Source organism: Toxotes jaculatrix, chromosome 13 (assembly GCF_017976425.1).
Source record: "Toxotes jaculatrix isolate fToxJac2 chromosome 13, fToxJac2.pri, whole genome shotgun sequence".
In the NCBI taxonomy this organism is placed as follows: Eukaryota; Metazoa; Chordata; class Actinopteri; family Toxotidae; genus Toxotes; species Toxotes jaculatrix.
The window spans coordinates 16,268,497-16,280,641 of NC_054406.1; the positions used below are offsets into that span (position 1 = coordinate 16,268,497).

General features: G+C 44.6%; 2 protein-coding genes across 4 annotated transcripts in view; both read left to right on the forward strand.

Annotated features, from left to right (window-relative positions):
• The first annotated feature begins 2,843 nt into the window (after nucleotides 1-2,843).
• On the forward strand, nucleotides 2,844-9,820 carry myclb (MYCL proto-oncogene, bHLH transcription factor b). The gene is made up of 3 exons (XM_041054066.1): nucleotides 2,844-3,108; nucleotides 3,976-4,686; nucleotides 6,455-9,820. Exons 2-3 carry the CDS (start codon nucleotides 4,047-4,049, stop codon nucleotides 7,252-7,254), a joined length of 1,440 nt encoding a protein of 479 aa, XP_040910000.1. The 5' UTR covers nucleotides 2,844-3,108; nucleotides 3,976-4,046; the 3' UTR covers nucleotides 7,255-9,820.
• A 632-nt stretch (nucleotides 9,821-10,452) lies between these two features.
• The window catches only part of trit1 (tRNA isopentenyltransferase 1), a 30,921-nt gene continuing 29,228 nt past the window's right edge, over nucleotides 10,453-12,145 (forward strand). For all 3 annotated transcript variants that reach the window (XR_005895126.1, XM_041052850.1, XM_041052851.1), the window contains exon 1: nucleotides 10,453-10,617. Coding sequence is in view for 2 of the 3 variants with exons in the window: in XM_041052850.1 (XP_040908784.1) it covers nucleotides 10,459-10,617 (159 nt within the window). In the remaining variant the exon portion in view is untranslated. The remainder of the gene's footprint in view (nucleotides 10,618-12,145) is intronic.

Genomic DNA, 12,145 nt, shown 5'->3' on the forward strand with positions numbered 1-12,145 from the left:
CCAGCTCTATCTCTCTTTTATTTCTTTGCCCTTTCTTCTTTCCTTTCTCCTCCTCTGTGAAATACATCATCTTTTCACACTAATTGACTACTTACCTGATATGTCATAATTAATATTCCTGTCAGAATCAGAAAAGGTTTTAATTGGTGTATTTAGTGAGGTGACAGTGAGCATAAGAAGCCTCTTTACATTTATATTTCTATGTTCTATCTGCTTCTTTTCAGGCCGACATGGAGAGAGCTAACATTAAACATTTGCATGTTCAGCTACATCTGAACATGTGTTGTAAGACCATGTCTATATTTGATCAGTTCACATGTACATATTTAACAAACACACACACACACACACACACACACACACAGATTTATCCAAGTAAACTTGCATCCCTTCATTTCTTTCTACTGTATATTTCCTGCACTGCTCTTGTCTTATCTTTGCATAATGAGTGTGATCATTTTTATTATCTGCAGGATTCTTTATGATAAATTCATATCCTGCTCTTTGCTGCTGCCGCGACAGCCCCATGGGGATTATTACAGCTTCATTTAATCCAATCTAATGATCAGAATCAACATTAAAATGAAACACAATTCTGTGCATGCCATGTTACACCAAAGGCTGCTGGGAAAGAAAAACAGCAAACGATTAACATTAATGAGTGTTACAATCTTTCATTAAAGGAAGAAAGCTCCAAACTCTAAATGCCTCAAGTTTAATTCCCCGAAGATATCTGGGGAGGAAAAATGTGAGAGGTCAATAGATGGACAAAAGGTCAAACTGGACAGTGAGGTGATGGATGATGACATGAAGTGTTATCGTGGCTGCTGCTGGTTAAAGCAATAGCTCAGTGTTTTGGGAAACACGCTTATGCCATTGCTCGCCGAGAGTTAGCGACGCAAAGGGCTGCGCTGGCGGGTGGGTTGTTTCTTTACATACCTGTGAGACATGAAAATGCAAACCAGAAGGGCCAGTTTGAGTAACACATCTGTGAATCTGAAGGCTTGTAATATTATGAGACAGCATTTTACAAAGCTGGGACGTCGTCACAGGAATTATTTTAACTTTTGTCTTGACAGTCAAGGGGTAAACAGAGGAAAGACAAGGTCCATGTTACACTGTTTAGCTAACCAAGATTCATATGCACTGTGTTTATATATACTTATTAATATGGTGCAGCTCAACACTATCAACCTCTCTGGGAACAGATATCACTTAATTGGCACCTCATGAGCAATAACATTTCACTAATCCCATGAGACTTTCTCCTGCATGCTTGTACTGTATGTATGAGTGTTTTGTTTTTTTTTTAGAGAAAAAAACACAACACATCCATGTGAGGATCTGCAGGGAAAGAACATTTTTCCGAATCACATTCACATTTAAATGTCACTGACATGTTGCTGTTCATTAGGAACATGCACATTTTTTAAATTTATATAACAGATTTAAAGAGTTACTCCTTAAATGCACTTAATCTACTTATTTTATCTAAAAAGTCCTTTCTTTGTACATGTTACGGAGCCCGTCCTTGCACCCGTTTACTTTTGATGATTAATTCAAAGCAGGGAGGCATTAAGCATTTCAAAATATATAACAAGGCAGAAGACAGAGAGGGATGAGATAAAAGCGATAAGACAAAGAGAGATCAGGAACGGGACGAGCTGAGAGAGAGAAAGTGATGCAGACGGGGAAACCGAAAGATTGCCGCTTCTGTTCCTCCAGTCTGTTAGTTCTGTGTCTTTGTAGGCTCTCTCCTGGGAAATGGAGGATATAACCCTCTAAAGTCTCCCCGTTTCATGTAGGGTCAAGATCTTTTTGATCAGGGGTGACTGGGGATAAAAGCGCAAGAGGAGGGGTGGTGGTGGTGGTGGGGGAGTTGAGAGGAGAGCAGGCAAGAGTAAAACTGAGGAGAGAAGAATAGAGGATGAGTGACAGAAGATGAGGTTTAAGAGTAAGAGGAGGAGGAGGAGGAGGAGGAGGAGGGTGTGTGTGTGTGTGTGTGTGTGTGTGTGTGTGTGTGTGTGAGGGAGGATGAAGTGGACAGACAGGGATTTCACGGTGTCTGCCTCCCCGCTGAGCTGGAGGGGGAACTTCAGAGGAGCAGTTATAGGAAGGATGTTTCCCAATCATCATCCTCAAGAGCGAGTGTGGCAAAGTTTCATGACTCGAAAAAAAATAAAAAGGCAGCAGTGAGACGGTTTCACATGGCAAGAAAAACAAGTGTCAGCAGTTGTTGGTGTGTGTCAGAGTAAGTGTGTGCAGCTGTTGAGGACACGGACACACATGCACACACATGACATGGCAGACACAGAGTGTTGCTTCTATAATGACTCTCTCAAGGGGAGGGCTCTACATCATAAGCTTGATATTGATTACAGAGACTATGAGATGCATTGAAGACACCAGATACTGCAGCCATATGTTCACACAGACACACACACACACACACACACACACACACACACACACACACACACACACACACACACACACACACACAATGCTCATCTCTCCCTGCTGTGGAAGGCGCCCTCCTTATTACATCCCTCGGTGATAACACACAGGTGCTCATGCATTTGCACAAATGTGTTTACACGCTCACACACAGACACACGTTGTTATGTTTGCATAATTACCGCAAAAAGCAGAACAGTGTCATCTTATGAAATCAGTGTCATATAACCCTCTGCTCTCATAAGACTCCCCTCTGCAGCGCTTCAGGCGGGTTTTGAGCGCGCTGCACCTTTAAACGGCAGGCGTGGCTTCCCTACTACGACCCGCCTTTTATGCATAATAGCCAACTCTCCTTCTACCGGATCATATAGTGCAGTAGTCTGCAAAGAAAGTGACCACGGCCAAAGCCTATCCAGCCCTTTGAGCGGTGGGACTGCGACCAGACGGACTCATTTACCCCAGTGACTGTTTACCACCTGAGAAAGCCTCCGCACGGATCAGCGGGAAAGCTCACATTTCAAACAAACAGATTTTTCCCCCCTCTCTCTCTCTCTCTGGTGAGGAACCATTGTGGTTGCTGCTTTTTGGACACTTAATTTGCGCACGGCGGATCTATGAAGACGCAGGCAGGTTTTTCACTCTCAGCACCAGGTAACACTCTCTCTCTTTATTTATTTTTTTATTATCTTTTTTTTTTTTTTTTTTCACAGAAACTTCCCTTTTGAGGATGTTGATTTAGAAGCGCGAGCATATATAGGTTTCAGATCATAAATGAAGCGCTCGGAGTTGAGGGTTTGCAGCTTTCCAAGGCGCCTGATGCCTAATTAACTGATCCGAGCTGTTTAGTCGCAGCTGAATTCTTTGAGCTTGATAAGGAGTTGAACCGAGGAGGAGCCTTATAAACTACTTTACATACGACTCCTCGGTCTGAACAGGTACATTGGCAGGCTGGTCGGGTACCTCTCTATCCAATTAATCTATTTCAATCTAATTTAATCACTCTATTTTCTGCTGAGCAGTCAGTTGAACCCCCTAACCCCCCTCCCCTCTCTCTCTCTCTCGCTCTCTCTCTCTCTGTCACAGTATACTACTAAAACAGTGTTATGTAATGAAACACTGTTGCGAAACTTGAACTTCTCAGCAGCAGCACAGAGTAGTTTAACTTTAACTGTGCGGCATTTAAGCATAGGATAGTTCGTATTTACGCCTTTTCCAGCTTGACTGTGACCTTTATAGGGGCTCGGTTGGCACATAATGTTCTCATGCAGGTGCACAAGTTTATGTTACACCTTTAGAATGTGTTCTTTTTCAGGTAGGACATTATTTTTAATATTGACAAAGAATGAAATTACCTAGTATGATTTATCATCATCATCATTGCAGTGTTATAGCCCATATGGCCACAGAAAAAACCCTTCCTCCCCCCCAGAGGGCAACATGTCCACAGACAGGGGTGTGATTATTGTGATGAGAATAAGGCTCAGTTTTGATACAACTATTGGCTCTATCCTTCTGCAGACCGAGGGAACAGGGAGTGATTCACCCTCCCCACTCACACACACACCCACCCACCCCACCCTGCAGCCCCCATGCCGGGCATTAGCTCCACCGCGCCTCGATATGAAAACTGGGACATGGACCACCTTGACCATTACCAACATTATTTCTACGACGACCACGACCCGGATGAGGATTTCTTCAAGTCCACGGCGCCCAGCGAGGACATATGGAAGAAATTCGAGCTGGTACCGACCCCGCCCATGTCCCCCATCCGGGCGGTAGAAGGGTCGGGCAGGGTCGGGCTGCTGTACCCGTCTCTGGGAGACAAGCTGGAGTGGGTTTCTCAGTTCTTGGGGCAGGAGGATGACCAGCAGCAGGACCTGCCTTGCAAACTGACCACGGCCAATGACTCCTTCGGGAACCTGAGCTCCATCATCATCCAGGACTGCATGTGGAGCGGTTTCTCGGCCGGGCAGCAGCTGGAGAGAGTTGTTGGGGAGCGCTGCGCCTCCTGTCCCGGGACGGGAGCGGCTGCCAAAGTCGCTGCCGGGTCTGCCGTTGCGTCCCCGGGCAGGACGCAGTGTGCGCCCGCAGACACGCCAGCCCTCAGCGGCTTGGCGGCGGACTGTGTGGACCCCGCTGCGGTGCTCACTTTCCCTTTAACCGGTGGATCCGGTGGATGCAAGAAACAAGTGTCCTCTGGTTCAGAGTCTCACACCGACTCATCAGGTCAGTAACAGACGGAATATGCAGCATAGGACTTTTCTATATTGTGAATCTTTTTTTCTAGTGTTCTGTATCTTCTAGTTTGTCTATGCTGAAATGAGCTATATGTTTGTTTATAAATTATGTAGCCTATTAGGTGATCACACATTTTATAGTAGCTTTCTCTTGGTATTTCAATAATATTCCACATACATTTTATTGACAGTTTATTTCAAGGGTGACTTTGGGTTTATAATGTCATGGTTTTTTTCCCTCTCTAATTTAGTCAACATTTATTTTTTTTTGCTTTGGTTAGCCTTTATCTGGCAATGAGGGTTGGCATGGCACATGATGACTGCATTGCGTTACCTTGGTGCATGCAACACATGCTTCAGGCCCAGAGAGTGACACGCCCATTGAAACATCTGCTGCTTGGCGGGGCTCCAGCAGACCAGCTGCTACCTTTCCCTGCTCCTCCAGTCTGACTTATGATAACAATATCCTCCCTGCACTCCCTGGCTAGGATTTGACATGAATTCAATAAAGAGTGCTCATTATTGGAACTTTATGTAACAAGGAGGGACAGGAGGGGAAGGGAGAGAGGAAAAAAAAAATCACCCCCTCTTTAGTTATTGTGTTTAGCCTATATTTTCTCTGACCGGAGCCTAGCCTTTTTCGTTTTCACTCCCTGAACCCATATGATCGAGTTTGGTATGTAGGCTGCCATGTGATGTGCAGCTTGGACCATGCATAATGGTGTGTGGAATGTCACAAAGGGAACTTGTTGCTACATTCCTCCACTCAACAGGCTGCAGCGCCAATTGTGTCAGTGGGTGGATTTGGTCCCAGCCAGCCCGGGCTGTGAATAGAGCAGGATTAGCCGTTTAGGAGGTCAGCTAGGCCTGCAGAATTCTTTGACGTGAGTTTTGAGGCAGCATTTCACACTGTCAGGGGATAACGTGTGCTCAAAGAAGAGCCATCATAAGAAATACATGTATGCTCTAATAAAGAGTCCGTATAGGGCTACTTCAGGGATTTTGTTCTGTATGCCTGGTAATATGAGATGTCATCTTTTGTCATATAATAGCTTTTGAAAATAAGAGGCTGGCACCCCTCCCTCCAAAACTCTTTGTCCGTCCCCTCTTTACCATGTTATTCTTGTACAGATTACTACTTTCTGAGCAGTCAAATCCATAGAGGTGCAATTACTTTAAAAGTGTGTTTCAGTTCACAAGAGCATTGAAATTCTCCCAAGAGTCTAGTCAGTTGGCGGGAATCAAGTCAATAAGACCTTCCCTTATATTTAATACACCGTTTCCACTCTAGTAAATAGAGCAGCAAATGGGTTTTTAAATGCGTGCGGTGCTGAATATTAGCCGGCTTGTTTTAACAAGTTGAAGAATTGCTGATTTTCACCCGAGTGCTTCTTAACCCAGCCTGTCTCTGCCTCTCATCCTCACTCTGTTCACATGAATGAAGAGAGAGAATTTCCTCTCAGGGAGCTGACCTAATGTTGTGATGATTCACAGCATTAGTGAGAGTGTGTATTTTGTAGTGTGTGTGTGTGTGTGTGTGTGTGAGTGAGAGAGATCACGCAGGTTTCATGAGGTTGTGTGAATTTATTTTTACAGAAGCATTTAATTGGCTTGAGGAGTCAGAGGGTCAGGCAGAGTGAGGTGGCTCAGTCATTTTTCATTTGCCTCGTCTTTCTCACCTCAGCTGTCACTTGTTGTCCTAACCACATTTTTTTCAATCAAACACTTTGTTTAATTGATTTCTTTTGCCCTTTCAGATGATGAAGATGACAAGGATGAGGATGAAGAGGAGATCGATGTGGTGACGGTGGAGCACAAGCAGCAGCAACAGCAGCAGCAGCGTAAACCTCGTCGACTGGTCAACACCCGTAAACCTGTGACCATAACGGTGCGGGCTGACCCTCTCGACCCCGGCATGAAGCGTTTCCACATCTCCATCCACCAACAGCAGCACAACTATGCTGCCCCATCCCCGGACACTCTCCCCACGCCAGCCGAGCCACCTCGGAAGAGGGTTCGGCAGGAGGCATCCACCCAGGCGACCCAGCCTCACCCGAACCTTCATTACCACCAGCCCCGGCCTGGCCACACCCCTTTGAACTTGGACAGCCGAAAGTCTCACATGGCTGGAGTCAGGTCAGAGTCACCTAACCTCAGCGCCTCCTCTCCTACCTCCTCCACATCGCCTTCATCTCCTCCCTCCTCCTTCTCTTCTTCCTCCTCCCATCCCCAATGCTCCCCGTCAAAGCCCCACTCCCTCTCTCACCTATCCAGCCCCCAGTCCTCCGACTGCGAGGACACAGACAAACGCAAGGCGCACAACTTTCTGGAGCGCAAGCGACGGAACGACCTGCGCTCGCGTTTCCTGTCGCTGCGGGACGAGATCCCCGGCTTAGCGGACTGCCCCAAGACTCCCAAGGTGGCGATCCTCACACGAGCCACCGAGTACCTGCAGCAGCTGCATGCCAGCGAGAGGCAGAAGGCTCAGGAGCGGAAACAGCTGAAGGCCAGACAAGTGCAGCTGCTGCAGAGGCTGGCACAGCTCAAACGATCCTGAGCGCCGGGGTCGGCTGCCACCACACACGTACACTCACAGAACTCAATGGGACTACATGAAGGAGAAAAGACACTAATGTTCACTTTGAGTTGGTCACGTTGGAATAGTGCGGGTGGATTTTTTTTTTTCCCTTCTGTTTTTGTGGTTTGCACATTAGCTACGAGTGATTGACAAGGTCACAAGCCGGTCGAGACAGCAAGCTAGGAACTGATCTTATGGGGAATCTTACGGGCTGATTATTATGTTCATGGTTACTCAATATAGATTTGTCAAACTGTTTTGTTTCCCCTTGCTAAAAATGGTCAAAACTGTTGCTTGCTACTGGAAGGCCTGCTGTGGATGCAGCAGCTTCCAGTTGATAAACTGCTACAACTGTGCTGTTTAACTGCTGCATGGTCTGGTCAGACGTCTCTTTTTGATAGGGCTTGGTGTGCTTGCACAGCAGTATTGTCTCCTCTTTCTATCAGTCTGAAGAGCCCTGTAGAGTTTCTTTCCCTCTTCAAATTTCAACTTTTTTTTTTTTTTTTTACACTGGTAGACGCTCAGCATACAACTTGTTTTGACATCAGGTTGAGTCTTTTTACTTCTATGTTCTTTTCCATTTTCCTTTTACTTTCCCCCTCACTCTCTGTATGATCTGACCTCTTCTCTGTTGTTTCTTGTCCTTTCCTTCTCTCTTTTTCCCTGTCAGCAGTTGAAGTTTCTAGCTTTATGCTTGCCGGTAATGGAGATGCAGGGCAGCTATAGTTGGACTGTACTGAGCCATGCAACAGTGATGTTACAACTGGATGGATATAATATGTTCTGCACCTCTGAAATAGCTCAGGTTAAGTCCCGACATCTGTGCCTGCAGGTTTTCACTGATTAACTTGTTTTCTTGTTGCATCAGAGATGTTTTTCGACAGCAGTGCTTTGCCCGCAGTAACAGCCTGTTCTGTAGCATTATTTGGAGAAAATGAGAATATACGCTGCCATCAAGGCATTGTTTGAGATTTATCATGTTTTCAAGCAACAATCTGCAAAAACAGTATGAAAATTGTAACCAGGATTTCACACTCTTTATTAGTGTTGTGTGATGGAGACCCGCCAAAAGGTGAATGTCGGCTTCAGTTAATTAACCAAAAGATGCCCTTAGAGAATGACTCAAATCTAATCTGTCTGTTATCAAAGATGCCAACTTTTGCTAGGACTTGAAGCCCACTGAGTTCCAACAATATATTTCTGTCATCTTGCTGTCTGATTATATTTGTACATTTTTTTTTTTTTTTTTTTTTTGCATTTGATGTAATGCCTATAGAAGCCTTTCAATGTAGACATTATGTATATATTACCCTCACTGTACAGTCCCTTCCAAACCAAAACCAGAGCTGTCTACTATACTCATCCTAGTTTTTGTTCAGCCTTGTGTGCTACACCGGGGCCAGGCTTGCTGGCTTTTCAAAGATAACTCAAAGCTTCTATTTTTGTTAAAAAAATGATTATGAAAAAGAGTCAAAATAAAACACTTACTGAACATTGAACACACTAGCCACTTTGTCACATTTTTTTGTTTTCATTACTTTTCTGTCTCTGGGGTTTCTTTATTTGTACAAGTCACAGTTGACAAAAGTTTTATACTATATTTTCCTACCGAGTTGTGTTTCAGTGTGAGCTAATGACTGTTTTTGTTATGTAGCTGGCAGGGCTTTATTGGTGGTTATGTGCTGAAAATTGGCATGTAAGGTCTGCTTTCTCTTTCTGTGTCTCTCTGGAGTGGAAAGCACCTGAAAGCTCTATTCAATCCAATCACTGTAGCTGTAGCGCTCTCTTAAATCTGGTGTGTGTGTGTGGGGGGGGTGGGGGGGTGGTTAAGAGGATCTACCGATTAAACTTAAGGCAGTGTGTAGCCTTTAGCGACCTTAATGTTACTGCTTTCTTTGCTTTTTTGCAGGCCCAGTGCTCCCCATTGTCCCATAAGCCATGCAACAGAGAACACTGTAGCCATGGATCTAGTACTGTAAATGACTCATAACTAGTAGCATCCCCTGCTTTACCAGCACTCAGGAAACCCTCAAGTAGTCTGTAGCTCTTGTGATAGGTCTTGTGCTTGAGAAAAAAACAAGCCTAATATTATATGCTGTGTGTATAATATAACCTCAGAAACCACTTTCAGAGATGAGAGAGGATTTAATCAGAGGATTCATGATGTACTTGGTTGAAGAAAGGAGATCATCATAAATTTTTCCCTTTTCCTTTTTCTTCTTCTTCTTCAATAAAAACTGCTAATTAATTCAGCACAAATCACCAATAGCTCTGATTTTATTTTATTTTATTTTATTTTATTTTTTTAAAGAGGGAGCACCGCCAGCAGTGGTTTGCCCCATACTTTTATTTTGTTTAACTTGTATTGGTCACTGGTCTCTGCGGTTGGCACAGTCATGGTAGCAGTCAACATTGCTTGCTTACTTTGGGAGTTCAGTTATGGTGATTTTGGAGCCTTGTCTCAGCACTTTGTTTTTTTCTGTACCTCATAAACCTCTATGTATGAAGAGTAAGTCAGAAAATTAATAAATTTCATGGTTTGACATCATAAACGACTTGTCATCTCTGTTTTTATCCCTTTCACACACACACAACACGAATAATCATCATCTGGTCCTGTATTTTTCCAGTGTCTGGCTTTAAACTGGATCACAGTGTTATTGTATTGCTCTCATTTGTTTTCCATAAAAACCACCTGTATGAGTGAGCACACATCTCCCTCTCCCCACTCACCATTTGTTCTGAGCAGTCTCCAAGGTAACCCGTCCTGGCATCTTTGCCATGGCAACAAGCATCTTTCCTCACCGCTGCAGAGCTCTGACAGTTTCCATAGAAACAATAGCAACTATTCTGCAGCCCTCCCTGTAAAGACATTTCATAGTCATTGGAAATGTCAACAAAAAGGGATGAGTCCGTTCAGAGATTCATTGTTATAGCTGAACTGCTTTTAATCCAGTTAAATAGTAGCTAAAGCAGCAGGAACCAATCAGAGGAGGCTGAAATGTTTTGAGAGAATTTCATTTATTTAGTCTAAAAATCAAAGACCCCTCTACATTAGCCCTCCCATCAATCAACGCTGTCACAGTAACGGCTGCCTGTTGCCTGGTAACAGAGCCCACCTCTCTATTCTACGCTCGCTGCGCATGCGCACGGCAGTCAGCTGGGCGCTGAGGCAGAAGCATCATGGCGGCGTCCAGTCGTAGCGTGCAGTCCGCTTTACGGAAAGCAATAACCCCGTCGTTGGTGGTGATTTTGGGAGCTACCGGCACCGGAAAGTCCAAACTGGCGATCGAGATCGGAAAACGGCTTCAGGGAGAAATAATCAGCGCCGACTCCATGCAGGTAGGAGAAGCGTTAAGACGAGGAAATGCGTAGGGAGACCTTGACATGGCAGCCATAATGCTCTAGATGACACAGATTATTGAAATAAATCGAGTAAAACGTCTGCTTTTCAGCCAGATTTGTACAAATCCATGTACAATCGAGCAGGTTGTCGTCTAACTCGGCGTTTTAACAGTGAAGAGTTTGTAGAAAGCTGAATATCACTGCGCAGGAGAGCAGGGGTTAGCAAACATCGGGAAAATGACAAACATTTCTATACAATCACATCATTTCTCAGCTATTAACAGTCAAAGGTTCGTATCCAGCATTGTTAACATCGCCGCAGATGTGTTGGCACGGTTTGATCTGCACCAGCATCAGTCTGAACGGCCTGTAGGACAGGACAGTGACATGAGGAAAAACAGGACACGCCATAAAAACGCCCCAGTAAAAACATGCTACAGACTTTGTTTTTGTGCAGAGGTCAGATCAAATGCAGTGAAGTCCATTAAAATATCGATACAGTGTCTTTCCCCAGAGCATACACACACAAAGGAAAAGGAGTGGGTCCGAAGCCTGTGCTGTTTTTTCATGAGATAAATGGAACTGATCCAACTCAGGGACAGTAGTAAAAAGAAGCACAGAATTGTATGGATGGTACATATAAGAAAACTAACATTTTATACGAATTTTTTTAATGAAATTTTGGCAACTTCAAAACAAATAGTACTTTGCTTGCAAGATAAACAACACAGTGATTATAAAATATACTGACTGGCCCCAGGATGACTTTTTTCCCCCAATAATTTATGTAGGAAAGCAAAGTAACAGTGAGTGCAGATGAGTCATGGGGGATTACATACTGTAAAGTGATTACTTTTGTTTTATTTTATACTTTTATAGCAAATCCAGTTAATCTGGCATTGCTTCTTTTATCAGATTCAACAGGAAACAGTTAAAAATGTATATGTTAAACAGCAAGATCTCAGTGCTGTGTGAGTATGCTGTATTGAAATCGGTATAATACATGTTCTGTGTGTGTGTGTGTGTGTGTGTCAGTCAGCAACATTTAAAAACTCTCATGCTTGCGTCGCTTCACTCTCCTCTCTCTCAGCCCCGCCCTCCCTTTTGGTTCTCAGGCTCCGTTGCCACAGCAACCAGAGGGCGCGCACATAGAAGAAAGGGTTGGGTTCTGGTTTGAGTCTGGGTCACACTACGGCGCTGCATGAACACACAGAAACACACACACACAGTAACTCCCAGTTTATCCCATCTTCCTCTTGCTTCCTCAACACCTTGCTTCCCCCTCCTTCCCGCCATTGTCCTTGAGAGTTTGCGTGTGTGTGTGTCCCTGCAGGGAGTGATTCTTCCAGCAGTCACCTAGTACTGGGTAAACTGGGTTACGCTAATAACATTTCAGCCCAGAATATCTCAACTAGCAGCAGCTTCTGGTGGAGAGAGAAACAGTGGCCTAGTTGCAGCGCGGAGCCCCAGCCTATCTCCACAATCCCTGGCCTTGTTGCTACCCTCCTGTTGGTGTGTGTGACAG

Excerpts from the sequence above, each read along its gene's own strand:
- myclb (XM_041054066.1), top strand. The coding sequence starts at position 4,047 with ATGCCGGGCATTAGCTCCACCGCGCCTCGATATGAAAACTGGGACATG. Across the intron at positions 4,687-6,454 it reads GTCTCACACCGACTCATCAG|ATGATGAAGATGACAAGGAT; the intron begins GTCAGTAACAGA and ends TTGCCCTTTCAG.